Below are 15,097 nucleotides of genomic sequence, written 5' to 3'. Positions count from 1 at the left end.
CTTGGCCAGGAACCAGATGCAGTCACTGATGTGCCTCTTGTCCGGCGTAAGCCCACTCTCTCTCTCTCTCTCTCTCTCTCTCTCCATGACTCGATCTCCAATTCTTTTCCTGCTCTCTGGAGGCAGAAGCCACTGGAATTCAGCTCACGAGATGCCATCTGCCGTTGGCGTTGAAATCTAATTTCGATAGAAATTCCAAATCAAGAATTTGATCTGCTCTTGGAAATCAAATTGCGAATCGGATTCCGCTCCTGGATCAACACACCAGATCTAGATGCTCCTAAATATTTAATGAACAGTGAGTAGGCAACAAAGCTAATCCAGTCTTTTGTTTGCTTCTTTCCTAGTGATTTCCTTTCGTCGCAATGAGTGAGGAGGTGGGAAAGGTAGGTTAAAAAGGAAGGGGGAAAAGAGTGGAGGAGCAAAACACACACCACATCAATTAATGGAAGCGAGAGAGGACAAACAAGATAGCATTTGGTTGGCCCAGGCGATGCCCCTAACAAGAGCCAGCCAACCGGCAGGATCTAATGGTAAGATCTCGTGGCCCGAGACGAACCAGAGAGAACAGTCTAAGTCAAGTCTGTAGATTTCACCTCGAAAGGGCAATGGGAATCGCCTCTGTAACCTTTAGGACTCATCGTGTTTCGATCTTTACATTGCTGTCGCTCTCTCATCGCCGACTCGCCCACGTGGTTGTCATCACTCCAAAAGCTGGCAGGTCTCAGAGTTCTCATCTACTCTTTGCTAGCCTCCGTTTTTGACATTGTCAGATGCTACATCCAACCTGTAACTCGGCACCTTTGACGTCAGATTCATGTCCACGACGGTGTTCTCCCGAGTCTTTTGCAGGAGATCATCGATATCTGGCTTGATGTTTCTCGATTTGATCTCCGGTTGAGAAGATTAGTAACGATGGAATCGATCGTGTGCAGGTGGAGCGACCACAGGACATGTCGGACAGTAAAGATGACAACTTCAAGCGCATGTTCTATCCCACCTACCGCTTCACCATCTCCATCTTCTGGTCCCCGTTCCTGGTGAAGGCGCAGCTGGCGGACACAGACGGGCCGAACCACACTGGCCTCTGGAACCTCTACCTGGACGAGGTCGACGAGAAATGGGCGTCGCAGCTCCACAAGTTCGACTACGTGATCATCTCCGACGGCAACTGGTTCACCCGGCCCTCCCTCTTCTACGAGCAGAAGAAGCTGGTCGGCTGCCACTACTGCCTGATCGAGAACGTCACCGACCTGACGCTGCACTACTCGCACCGGATGGCCTTCCGGACGGCCCTCCGCGCCATCAACGGCCTCGCCGGCTTCAAGGGGAAGGTGTTGGTGCGATCCATATCGCCGTCGCACTTCGAGAACGGGGAGTGGAACAAGGGCGGCAACTGCAAGCGGAAGCGGCCGTACCGAAGCAACGAGACGACGCTGGAGTCTCTGGACCGGGAGTTCTACGAGCAGCAGCTGGAGGAATTCAGGCAGGCGGAGCGGGAGCCGGGGGTGAGGATGCGGCTGCTGGACACGACGCAGGCCATGCTGCTGAGGCCGGACGGCCACCCGAGCAGGTACGGCCACTCCATCCATGAGAGCGTCGCCATGTACAACGACTGCGTGCACTGGTGCTTGCCCGGGCCCATCGACATGTGGAACCAGCTCTTGTTTCTGATGCTGGGGGAGTGAAGCAACAGGAAGACCAGTGTTTGTGTGGGCTTGGGGCTGAGAAGAAATTTTTCCCCCGAGATCCACGTTACAGGATCATCAAATCAATCTAATAGAGTGGATTATATCATTCATGGAGGGGATGAATAATTGTATGTGTATGGATTCTGTTGAACGATCTGATGAGTTCTTGAAGCTTTTCTTCCATCCCTATCATTTCTGCAGCTTCGGACATGTTCTTAGTACCATCCTCCGACGGACGCATCTGAATAGAAGGAATGCAGCGGAGACAGACTTAAGTGGATCTAATGGGTTCAATTTACATTGGAAATAATTGGTGGGATGCCATTGTTTGACTAAAACATGAACATGCGATGAAAGAAATCGTATTTGATGCAGAGGACTGAGTGTGCGTTTGGTGTTTGCGTTAATGCCGCCGAGCTTCCTCACGTCGTGTGCACGCCCATGGCGCAATGGTCCCTCCTTCGTTGTTTGAGCCAAGAGCTTGCCTCTATTGCCTCTTCCATCACTTCTCCGCCATGGATTCGTGGTGGAGTTCATGATGTCTTGGTGGGATGCCACCATTGTTGCAGCTGTTCTGGCTCATCGACCAGCATCATAAACCATACTCGGTCGCCAAGGTCATGATCACAGGCCAACTCAGTACATAGATTAACTGTTAGTGACATGTCTTATTCTGGTTGCTTAGTGCTATCTTAATTATTTATTATATTTTATATATAAACAACACTTTTTTAATTTATATATAATAATCCTGAAAATAGAAAAAGAAAGTTTAGCTTTTTTTTTTTCTTTGTGGATTCACAATATGTTGATTATCATTTTCAAAAATATAAAACGTTTATTTTTAATTTATGATACTTAATTTCAATAAAAATATTAATTTTTATTTCTGAAGCCCAACATGCGGAACGTGGGCAGCAAAAGACATGCCAACCACCCAATATTTATCGAACAGAGATGAAGTCACGCCACCATTGCTTTTTATAGAGTCATGGCTTCTTCTTCCTTCACCATCGTCTGACCTCTTCCAATGAAGCCTCATGCCTACAGGCTTCGGATTTGGGGCTACCATCATGCACACGGCAATCCCAGGACACTTCTCTTCTCCATCCTCCTCGTCTTGTTGGTGCTTGCCATCATCTCCTGTTGCAACCAGCCTCCCCTACCCTCGTACAACGATGAACGTTCTTCTTCTTCTTCCGCCTCCTCTTTGTCTTCCTCGTCGCCTTCTCCTCCTCCTCCGCCGCCGCCGCCGCCTCGATATCCTTCCATCAGATTGCCCCGGGACTGCGACATCTCCCAGGGCGAGTGGGTTCGGGATCCAGACGCGCCGTACTACACGAACCTGACGTGCTTCACGATCCAGGAGCACCAGAATTGCATGAAGTACGGGAGACCAGACATGGACTTCCTGAAATGGAGGTGGAGGCCGGCGGCCTGCGAGCTGCCGCGCTTCGACGCCTCTTGGTTCCTCGAGCTTGTGAGAGGGAAGTCCCTGGCGTTCGTGGGCGACTCCTTGGCCAGAAACCACATGCAGTCCTTGATGTGCCTCTTGTCGAAGGTAAAGGCGCCATCAAACCAAAGCATTACCCGTTCATACCTCCTCCAAAGCCAGATCTTAACCTTATCAACCATCTTAAACGTTCAATGAAATGAATATACATGACAGAACACAACACATCCGGCCTTCACGTTGGAGCGCGAGCTGTGAATATAAATTGACGTGCCCACATGGGATCCATATCTGTACTCGTAGAATCTTATAATCTTGTCATTCATTATGGATCTTCTAAGTTTGACCACTCTCTCTCTGTCTGTTGTGCCGATCAGGTGGAGTATCCAAAGGACATCTCCAACACCACGGATGAGAACTTCAAGCGCATGTTCTACACCGCCTACAACTTCACCATCTCAACCTTCTGGTCGCCGTTCCTGGTGAAAGCTCAGGAAGCAGACACAGACGGCCCCAACCATACTGGCCTGTGGAACCTCTACCTCGACGAGGTCGACGACAACTGGGCGTCCCGAATCCACGAGTTCGACTACGTGATCATATCCGATGGCAACTGGTTCACTCGGCCAGCCATGTTCTACGAGAAGGGAGAGATCGTCGGCTGCCACTTCTGCCTGGTTGACAACGTCACCGACCTGACGTTGCGGTACTCCCACAGGATGGCCTTCCGGACCGCTCTCCGCGCCATCACCGAGCTCGATGGCTTCGGGGGGAAGGTCTTCCTGAGAACGGTCTCGCCGTCGCACTTCGAGAACGGGGAGTGGAACAAGGGAGGGAATTGCGTGAGGACGAGGCCGTTCCGGGGCAACGAGACGAGGCTGGAGGGATTGGATCTCGAGTTCTACGAGGCACAAGTGGAGGAGTTCAGGGAAGCCGAGAGGGTCGGGAGGGCAAAGGGAGTGGAGTTGAAGATGTTGGACACCACGGGAGCTATGCTGCTGAGGCCCGATGGGCATCCGAGTAGATATGGCCATTGGGCGCATGAGAACGTCACCCTGTACAACGACTGCGTGCACTGGTGCTTGCCTGGCCCCATTGATATGTGGAACACCCTTCTGTTTCTGATGTTAGGTGAGTAAAAGCTGCAGAGATCTGCTTCCTGAAACCTTCATGCAGACTCAACAAGGAGATGGAGTTTTGGCTGAGCTCCACGGAACACAACCCCAATCTCCAGCTGAAGTACCACAAGAATGGAAGATATGAAAAGAATACAATCTGTATGTTTCTTTTAGCCAGAGTTATTCCAGTCATTTCTTCTGGCCCTTTTTGCTACTTTTTGGAGGTGATCACAAGAACTTTTCTTCACTCAATTGTGAAGAGAGATATCCAATAACTGGAAACCCATGAAAAAGATCTGTGACTGGTTGTCGTCTTATTGTAATATAATATGAGTGCACAAAGTCATATAAAGAAATGATGTGATGCTTTGTTTTGAGGTGAAGACAAGAAAACCATGGCATTGTTGAGGGAAACAGCTATCCACTTAGACTTTTGACACATAGATTTCAATCATTTTCAACTTCACCACCTTCCCAATAAATGAAGCCACTTTGCATGTGTAAATTCTTGTGGTGTGACAAAGGAAAAGAAACTTGGATAAGATGGGAAGATCATCTTTCTATATGTTAGAATTTAATTTCATTTCATCATAATCAAATGCTCTTGCATTGTTTGTCTCCATAAGGCATATACAACTCAATTCATTAAAGAGCATGGACATATATATAAGAGGTTATCCTTTGGAAAGGTGCTTTATAACATGAGACGTAGATATACATCTCTTCTAAGATTATTTATTGGATCCCTAAAAAAATAATAAATATAATTATATAATATATATATATATATATATTAGCTTGATATAAAAAATAAAAAAATATTTCACACATATTACATAATATTCATCCTATTTAAATATATCATAAAAAACTCTAATTGATATCAATTATTATATATTTAAAAATCTTATTTTTTGTTTCATAATTAATTAAACTATCAGATAAATCATATCTAGAACCTCACTCGATGCACGATGAACGATCTTTATATAAGTCGATACTCAATTAAGCTTCGAAGATATTCTCGACTTCACTTAAATTTTTTTACATAGATTTGAACCAAAATGGGTTAATCCAAATATTATCCACATCGCCCACATTAATATTCTCTCAAGATTATTTGAGGTTTTTATAAAGATAATTTAAAGTATTATATTATTGATGGTGATTGAAGCACTATAGTGAATCTCATTTTTATTTGTTTATAATGAATAAAGTGATAAAATCAAGATTCAAGTCTGATTTATTAAAATTTTTATCAATTAAACTAGTAAACACATAAAAAAATAATAATTTTGAGAGTAAAATTAAATATAAATTTCAAAAAAAGAAAATAATAAAATAAAAGAAGTATTAAAAAATATCTTGTTGACAGAAAGAAGAGAATAAAGTGCAAGAAACCAAAGAAAAAACAAATCAAATATTATATATATATATATATATATCATAAAATATACACAATAATGTAGTATTTATATCGAAAGTAATATTTTTATTGAACCTTGTGTTCAATTAGTTGACTCACTAGTGTCACCAAGTCTCTTTGATGTCCCTATATCTGATATAATTCCCATAATAATATATGCAGACACGGACCAATATGACACGATGTTTCTTTTCCTTCCCATTCTCCTCTACCAAATGACCTACCAGCCTTTTGATTGTGGTCATCGGTGGCTGATTAGGTGGGTCCCAAGAATGACTCGAAATCTGTCCCAATCACAAGGCAGGTTTCCGGACCGACATTGAATTTTCTGGTGAGAGAGGAATATATAGGATGGGTTATGCTACCATGGCATTGTTTATGCCCATCATCGATATCCATACACGTAACCGTTGGTTAGCAGCGCACGTTTCAAACGTCGCCATTAGAGCCACCGTCGATTCCACCCAAAAGGTTACCCCTTGTGGGCCCTGCTCTGTCTCCAAACACAACTCCGCTTCTACGAGAACCGTGCTGGCTTCAGTGTCAGAGATAGAAAAGTCTCTTCTTCTCCCTCGCGTCGGCTGGGAAGAACCAAGGGGAAGAGGCGTCCAAAATCCGATCTTGGAGGAGTTGAGGGGGTAGGAAAGGGATGGAGGAAGGCGGGATCGTCGAGGAGGCGAGCAGCGCCCGCACGGTGCGGTGGGTTGACGGCAGCGAGGTGGACTCGGAGTCGCCGCCGTGGTCCATCGAGGAGGAGGCGTTGGTGCTGGGGCCGGAGCTGCAGGCCACGCTGCGGCGGAGGCTGGTGAAGAAGGCGCGGAGCGTGGACTCGCTGGACGTGGAGGCCATGGACATCGCCGACGCTCACAAGCGTCGCGAAAAGGTACCATCTCGGGAGTCGGGTCATTGGTGTTCGGTGCCTCCTATTGTGTCGTTGGAACTTTGCTCTTGCTAATGACAAACGTGTTATTTTCGATTTTGTTGAATTTTCCTGCGTTCATAGTGTGGTATACGGTGTCCTGCTTCCTATTCTGTCGATGGAGCTTTTCTCCGTATAGTGTGGTATCGGTGGAATCTAACTTCGTCTTGCTTTCTCACTCTTTCACTACAAATCGAACAGGACATCTCAATCTGGAGCACGCTTGCAATGGCATTTCAGACTCTTGGTGTTGTTTATGGTGACATGGGCACGAGTCCCTTATATGTCTTTAGTGATGTCTTCAGCAAAGTCCCAATTAAATCAGAGGTTGATGTTTTGGGTGCCTTATCCTTGGTGATGTACACAATCGCACTCATTCCTTTTGCAAAATACATCTTTATAGTGCTGAAAGCAAATGATAATGGTGAAGGTATTGAAAGACTTTGGAAAAGTTCTATGCCTTTTCACAACTTCACATGTAGCTGTTTAATTTACAGAATTCAATTTATTTATCTGAGAAAAAGAATATCATATTTACACATTTATTTATTATTTGAAATGCTTGTGATGTATCATGTTTCAATTAGAAAGACACTCTGTTCTGATTGTTCCACACTCACTGCATCTGTGCCTGCAGGAGGAACTTTTGCATTGTATTCACTGATATGCAGATATGCCAAGGTTAGTCTACTTCCAAATCAGCAGCGTGCCGATGAAGATATCTCCAGCTTTAGGCTCAAGCTGCCTACTCCAGAGCTAGAAAGAGCACTATACATAAAAGAAATCTTGGAGAAAAATTCTTTTTCAAAACGTCTTCTGTTGTTATTGGTCCTGATGGGTACCTCTATGATAATTGGCGATGGCATTCTTACTCCATCCATGTCAGGTACATAAGTTTTCCAGTTTATTTTTCTCACATGTAGTTGCTCTCTCATTTCTAACTAGTAGGGGTTAGTTCCTTGGCTGTGGTTATGCTTTCTAAACTCTGGTTAATGTTTATATCTGATAGCCATTTCCTGTGCAGTTATGTCTGCTGTGAGCGGTCTTCAAGGCAGAATTTCAGGATTCGACACAGGTTGGTGACAGTTTTTTGTTGCATCTGAACCAACATGCACAAGCCATTACAGTGCCATATTTTCCCTTTTAGCTTGAAATTGTTAGTACTGTCAATTTCGTGTCAACTCATGATATTTTAATTTCTTCTTGCAGATGCCGTGGTCATTTTCTCAATTGTAATTCTTGTAGTATTGTTCAGTATACAAAGGTTTGGGACCGGCAAAGTGGGTTTCTTGTTTGCTCCTATTTTGGCACTTTGGTTCTTCAGTTTGGGGTCCATTGGAATATACAACATACTTAAGTATGATATTTCTGTTCTAAGAGCATTCAATCCAGCATATATATATTTCTTTTTCAAGAGAAACAGCACTAAAGCATGGTCTGCTCTTGGCGGTTGTGTTCTGTGCATCACAGGTTTCTTTAACTACATAACTTCAGATAATTATCCTTTTTTTTTTCTTAATGATTCTTTTCAAATACTTCATTATGGATTTTTTTTGTCCAATATTATTTTCCTAATTTGTTTAATTTGATTATCCTAGTACACTGGTTGAAATTTCTAAAGATGAGAAGAAACTGAAATCTGATTCTGTACATTAATGCGTATAATCGTTGTTTGTTCACATACCCAGCTTAACTTCATGTAAGTCTTTTAAAATCATCAACCATTTAAAATAATTAACTTCTAAGTGGTTTTCATATTGGGATGGAGGAGCAAGGAAAAAACAGAATACTATTATAGTATTAAAAACAGGAGGATTGACAAGAACACTTACAAGATATTCCCAAGTGTACATACTCTCTATATACCTTGTTTCATGAACTATGGTCCTATTTATAGGACCTAGTAATAACCACCCTATAATTATTAGATCATGATTGAGGCAGTTATTGAAACCACCTTATAGCTACTAGATCATGATTGAGGTAGTTATTGAAATCACCCTATAACTACTAGATCATGATAACTACCTAGATAACTATGAATCAAATCTCAACATTTCAGTCTCTAGATTTGGTTTTCAGATAATTCTGTCATTGGCTAGTGTGGTTTATTGACTATAGATGGGTAAAGAGCAAGAAAGTAAAAGAGGAGTGCGGTCACTTGGACTTTAATGTGGCGGTGCATCAACCGTATTTTAAGCATGTGGAAGTGCGCCAACCCCAGAATTCTACCAAAAGGCTTAATCCGGATTTGGGTGGCTAAGGCTTGTTGTACTTCAATGGAAGTATAGCCATTAGCCATGAAGAGTGTAGTGACTCGACATCACTTACATCTTTAAGTTTTATGGGTAATCTAGATTTGAAGACATTATAAAATGACTTAGGGTAATGTCTTACACTTCACACCATAGATCATACTTCTGATATAGTGATTGAGGATTATAATGACTTAGGATATTGGCTTACACTTCACACCATAGATCACACTTCTGATACAGTGATTGAGGATAGGTTTATCGTTAACGCTAAATCTAACTCAAAGCTAGTAATACCCCTAATGCATCCTGTGAAGAATATAATCATGTCCAAGCTGAATAAAGTCATGTGGTCAAAATTTAGAGCAACTTGGTAGGTCAGTTTTGATGAGTAACATATATGCTTATTTTTATTATTTGGCCTTAATAAGTCATAGTTGTTTTGATTGTATTAGAATATCTTGTAGGTAGATCTAGTATTATCTTAACAGCCTAAGATAAAAAAATGGGAACTCAAGAATAATTTGTTTGTTTTGTCGTCATTAAAGATTATTTAGTTCATGTAGTGCAAGGAGAATATTCAAAATAAAAATAGTTGCTTAGTTTATAAGTCTCTCATTGATACAAGGGCTGGGAAGGCAGTCTTACCCTTATTTTTAAGTAACGAGTTTATTTCCTTGACCGTGGTGTCGACGCTCGCCCTCAAGGAGTGTAATCAAAATTGTGATATATTATGGTGAGAGTGAGCTAAAGTTGTGCTTACAGAACACTGGCACACCACTTGGCGTGATACAGCGGAAGGCCGTGACAACATGGTACCGCCATCTTGACACAGACAAAAAGAAAATTGAGAAAGGCAATGTACCATGGAGTATCAATGAGCTGACTGCTACTGTAGATCCAGATAGTTTAAAGTTTCGACATTCCTTGGTTAAATGATAAGCACCACATTGAGTCAGCTGCAGTAAGAGGAAGATCTAAGGAAACTTAATTATTTAATGAATAATCGTCAATGCCAGGGATGCCTTTCGTAAATAGATCTGAATGATTTAATATGTTTCCATGCATCTTGTGTTTTTTTTTGGGTACTGCATTGATGAAAGCACCTGATGCAATACTCGTTACAGTGCAAATAACCAAAAGATATAATATACGTGATTGTGCTTTATGTTTTTTTCTGTGGCTGTGGTAGGCATATACATTGTGTTGAGAGAACTTTTCCTACCTCCCTAGTGCTTTTTTTAGCTTTATTACCAGCTAAATGTATTTTGACTAGCTTCTGACCTCTGCTTTGACATATTATGTATATTTCATGGAATTTCCTTTTGCTTCATGTTTGTAGGAGCTGAAGCAATGTTTGCTGACCTGGGCCATTTCTCTGTAAAGTCTATACAGGTTTATCACAGTTATCTTTCTTTAGGGTGATGCCGTGATCGACCCCTGCAATTAAGACAGTTTTTATCCACTAACTCCTACTGTATGTGCAGATAGCCTTCACATCTACCGTATTTCCATGTCTTCTTTTGGCGTACATGGGCCAAGCTGCGTATTTGATGAAACATCCATTTTCAGTGGAAGGAATCTTTTATGATTCTGTCCCAGGTGAGCCTTCTCTATACTATTCAATCTTAGTCAAATTAAAGATTAATTTTCTAGTCCAAAGATTTAACTTGTAACTGGCTTACACATTATTTGATGTCAATTTGTTGTATAGATATTTTATTCTGGCCAGTCTTTGTCATTGCCACGCTCGCGGCCATGATTGCCAGTCAGGCCATGATTTCAGCAACGTTTTCCTGCATAAATCAATCCATGGCCCTTGGTTGCTTTCCCAGGATTAAGATTATCCATACATCCAGGAAATTCATGGGTCAGATCTATATTCCTGTCATCAACTGGTTCCTGATGATTATGTGCATAATAGTTGTTGCTACTTTCCGGAATACCACAGACATCGCCAATGCCTATGGTAACTAGACTTTTTATCTTCTTGTTAAGAAGCACCTTTTCAAAATTTCCTGTACAATTATATATTTATTTATAATTTTTAATTAGTTATTGCTGGATTCTTCATGTTCTCTTTCCATCTTTATTTTTTCACCTCTCTCTTGGCCATATTGTCAATTTCCATCTCATAGATGACCTATGTAATTCATGTAATTTCTTGATGTTTTGATAAATTAATGCAAATAGTGGAGCTGAATGACTGATTAGGTTCTTTCTATAGGCATTGCGGAGGTTCTGGTGATGATGGTGAGCACTTCATTGGTGACACTAGTGATGCTCCTTATATGGCAAACCAATCTGTTTATTGCTCTATGTTTTCCCGCCGTATTTGGTACAGTGGAGTTTATTTACCTATGTGCAGTTCTTTCCAAGATAATGGAAGGCGGCTGGCTGCCTCTCGCTTTTGCTACCTGCTTTCTATGTGTCATGTACACCTGGAACTATGGAAGTGTGTTGAAGTATCAGAGTGAGATTCGAGAGAAGATATCCATGGACTTCATCGTTGAGCTTGGATCCACCCTTGGCTCCATTAGGGTCCCTGGCATCGGACTTGTGTACAATGAGCTAGTCCAAGGCATTCCTTCAATATTTGGACAGTTTCTGCTTACCCTCCCTGCAATTCATTCCACCATCGTTTTTGTCTGCATCAAGTATGTCCCTGTTCCGGTTGTCCCCCAAGAGGAAAGGTTCTTGTTTCGGAGAGTCTGCCAGAAGGACTACCATATGTTCCGTTGCGTTGCCCGTTATGGATACAAGGATATCCGGAAGGAAGACCACCACAATTTTGAGCAGCTCTTGGTGGAGAGCCTTGAGAAGTTTTTGAGAAGGGAGGCTCAAGAGCTTGCTTTGGAGACGAGTCCAATCGACATCGAGCATGATCACGAGTCTGTAAGGTCCCAAGATTCCGCTGCACCGAGTGGAGTTGATGAACTGCAAATTCCACTGTTATCTGATACAGGAATCCGTAGAAGTCGCGCTACTTCTGAAGCAGGAGTTTCATTGCTTCCGTCAAGCTCTATCACTTCCGACGAAGATCCCAGTTTGGAATATGAACTTTCGGCTCTAAGAGAAGCAATGGATTCTGGATTCACATATCTGTTGGCCCATGGAGATGTGAGGGCAAGAAAGGAGTCCTGGTTCTGGAAGAAGCTCGTCATAAACTACTTCTATGCATTCTTGAGGAGGAATTGCCGGGCAGGAGCAGCCAATTTGAGTGTTCCTCACATGAACATTATTCAGGTCGGTATGACATACATGGTATGAGCTGTATACTAGACTCATTATCATCTTAGTAAGAAGTCCATGGCATCATCTCAATTATGTTGTTGTGCTACTTGTTGCCTGGTTGATCTCAACCAAGATATCTAGAAGATGCTCCCTGTCATATTTCTTTCGGTGGGGGCAAACAGCCAGAGCTAAATACAAGATTCTTCCTTGGTAGCAAAGATGTATCCCTTGAAAGATTTCTCATGGCTAAGGCTGTTTCAACGTGGAATCTTTTTGTCTTCTGCGATTCAAAAATAGACAAAAAATATCTATGAAAGATTTGGATTTTTCAGACTAAGATGCCTGTCTGCTTCGTGGCCATGGATGATGAGATTGGATTGCTTGTTCGTACTTCAACTTGGAACCCTAAACCACACGAAACAGGTAATCGCAAGACGACAATAAGAGTGGGTGAGCGGTCATGGTGTCCCATGATTCAATACCCACCAGAGAAGAAGTAGCCTTCTTCCTCAGGAACGTGCATGGCTCCTTCCGAAGAACCGGGCTCAGCTGCATCCCTTACCATCCACCCATCATAGCGCAACAAAGATAACACGGGCGGTGACGACGACGGAATTGAATCCGGTCGCGGCTGACATGTAATTGCTCAAGCAGGATACGACCGTCTGAGCCTTCTTACTGGCCGCGGGGTAAGGGACCCATATTAGTTGACCAAGTCAACTGGCTTACACCCAGTGTTTTCGTCTTGGGTGCTTTGCTTCCGCCATCGGATGCGTGATGAGGACAGCCGACAAATGAGAGGTCGTCGTGGTGGATGACGGAATCTAAGTGGATCTGTCGGCAGATCCTGCGCAATAAAATCTATATAGAGCCAGCTAATTGCGACGGAGTCAAACTAGACCGTACAGGAGCCGTTCTTCCAAGTGGATAAACGTGGTCTCTTATCAAGCAGTCATAGGAGACTACGTAGATACACAAGGAAGAGGAGACCCGCCATCGATTCAGACCTAAAATGAACCGTCGATCCTCTGTCGGTTGACGATAGATAAGATGAGGCTCATGCATGGTTCGATCGATGAGTGACTCATGATCATAGTCGCAAAACTTAGATCAGATCGATCGATTAATGGAATCGTTTGAGTCTCAAATTTATTATATATATATTTAAAAAAATTTATTTATGATAATATAATGATGAAGAATATGTCTATTATCTTTTTCACTATATTATATATTTTTTTATAATATTATAAATATATTTTATATCTTGATTGATTGTTTGACTATGATGATGATGATGATGATGGTCTAGCCCAAAAAAAAAAAAAAAAAGGCATAAAGAATTAGTCAATTCATGATTGATGATGCATGGATATTATTTTTCACCACTAGAATTGATGGCTTTCTATAGGCTTAATCAAAGGGAGGCCAAATTATGGACAAGAACCTAATTTCCTTCTTGTAGTTAGCACCAAACCCAATCATCATATGGCATGGTTGGTGGCCACCATTGTTGATTATGGCAGCTGGACATTGATCACCTGCAACACTTGGCAGCCACCAAGCAAATGGAGACATGGCTGTGTAGGTCCCTCCACTGGGATGGCCCACCAGAGGAGCTTGATGTTACAGAAGCCTAAATGGGTCAAGTGCAAGAAGCTCTCTTGTCCTCTTTTGTGATGTAAAGGCTGGAGGACCTGCAGTGGCCATGCTGGGGTATGGGTATGGGGAAGGAACTCTCTGCATGAGGTCATCTTGAGCATGGCAGGGAGGTCCCACCAGATGGAGGCAATAGACCTCACAGAGTGAAGCCATGGCTGAAGAGTCTGAAACCAGTGGATGTCATGTGGTGGGTTGCAAGAGGAGAGCCATAGTTGGCTTCTGCTTTAGCAGACATGCAAGTTGAGAAGATGAAGGCCTGGGCAGGGAGGTCTCAGTTTGACCTAATCACAGAGTTGACTATATAAATATATGCATTAAAACACTGAAGAATACTCCCTTATTATTTCTTCAAGACCCAAAGAGATGTTTGTAGAGCCCTTCCAGAAACAAAAAAAGAGATGCCTGTGGAGGAAGAAATGCTGTTGGTTTCAAGTCACTGTAACATGAGAAGTCACTGTTCGAAAGGTCACATTTGTTGGAGAAAATCGATGCCCCAAAGAAGATATTTGATTCTTAGTTCGACTTTCTTGGCTCGTGCAATTGACTATGCTCGATGATAAGATCATTTAATCTCATATTGATTGAGGAGTATCAGAATCAATGACTCATAAGTTCGTTAGGTCTTTCTTACTCTTAAAGATATTTTTTAGAATTCACAAAGGACAAAACCGTACGGATACGGACCGTATGAATGATAAACCAAATGATCTCTTATCATTGGACATTAGCTAACATCCAGTTTTCATGGCAGTGATATGGATCAGATGCATGCATGGATCCGAATCCTCAAAACTCCATGTCTGCAGATGATGACCTTAAACTAAGCTGCTCTACATATCATGTGACTTGTCTATAGAGCTTTCTGAGAATTAGCAGTAAAGAACCTGCAAGAACTATACTACCAAATGATCCATAAGGTTTCAAAGGATGGATGTTAATGGATCCATGTATTAGACACAATACATCAAAACCCAAACACACACACACACAGCATATACTAAAATAAAGACAAAAGCAGCAACAAAAGTTTCTTGAAGACTAACCTAATGGTGTTTAGTGCGCATGCAGGCAGGCTTACTACTGCACCCTTTCTTCAGATCTGGTGGTGGATTTGTTTAGTGGCCTGAGCTTATCCTGCAACTTTTTACTTAACCAGTTGAAACAAAGGAATGATTCAAAGACTCAGCTTGAAAGAATACAAAGCCACCCATCCGATTCACAAAAGCTGAACTCAGATAAGCTTGTCCACTGCAGAAAATTCTGTGTATTAGCTATTGGCCACAAGAAAAGATTGGTAGATTCATATATATACACAGCTTTTTTAGCTCGATAGATGTCC

At 42.4% G+C, this 15,097-nt stretch overlaps 3 protein-coding genes across 3 annotated transcripts in view; all 3 read left to right on the top strand.

Annotated features, from left to right (window-relative positions):
• Positions 1–1,862, top strand: part of LOC135617623 (protein trichome birefringence-like 19) — a 2,678-nt gene extending 816 nt beyond the window's left edge. The window contains exons 1-2 of the mRNA XM_065118032.1: positions 1–46; positions 936–1,862. The exon at positions 1–46 is cut by the window's left edge and continues 816 nt beyond it. Coding sequence (XP_064974104.1) covers positions 1–46; positions 936–1,688 — 799 coding nt within the window. The 3' untranslated portion in view covers positions 1,689–1,862. The remainder of the gene's footprint in view (positions 47–935) is intronic.
• A 709-nt stretch (positions 1,863–2,571) lies between these two features.
• LOC135616216 (protein trichome birefringence-like 19) lies at positions 2,572–4,668 on the top strand. The gene is made up of 2 exons (XM_065115408.1): positions 2,572–3,252; positions 3,522–4,668. Exons 1-2 carry the CDS (start codon positions 2,722–2,724, stop codon positions 4,281–4,283), a joined length of 1,293 nt encoding a protein of 430 aa, XP_064971480.1. The 5' UTR covers positions 2,572–2,721; the 3' UTR covers positions 4,284–4,668.
• A 1,530-nt stretch (positions 4,669–6,198) lies between these two features.
• LOC135617622 (potassium transporter 23-like) lies at positions 6,199–12,433 on the top strand. The gene is made up of 9 exons (XM_065118031.1): positions 6,199–6,571; positions 6,809–7,037; positions 7,245–7,493; positions 7,632–7,682; positions 7,817–8,077; positions 10,205–10,257; positions 10,350–10,464; positions 10,577–10,831; positions 11,090–12,433. Exons 1-9 carry the CDS (start codon positions 6,338–6,340, stop codon positions 12,130–12,132), a joined length of 2,490 nt encoding a protein of 829 aa, XP_064974103.1. The 5' UTR covers positions 6,199–6,337; the 3' UTR covers positions 12,133–12,433.
• The last annotated feature ends 2,664 nt before the right edge of the window (positions 12,434–15,097 follow it).

This window comes from Musa acuminata, chromosome BXJ2-7, assembly GCF_036884655.1.
Source record: "Musa acuminata AAA Group cultivar baxijiao chromosome BXJ2-7, Cavendish_Baxijiao_AAA, whole genome shotgun sequence".
Taxonomy (NCBI): Eukaryota; Viridiplantae; Streptophyta; class Magnoliopsida; order Zingiberales; family Musaceae; genus Musa; species Musa acuminata.
The sequence above is the reverse complement of the archived record's forward strand: the minus strand, read 5'-3'. Positions and strand labels throughout refer to the sequence as shown.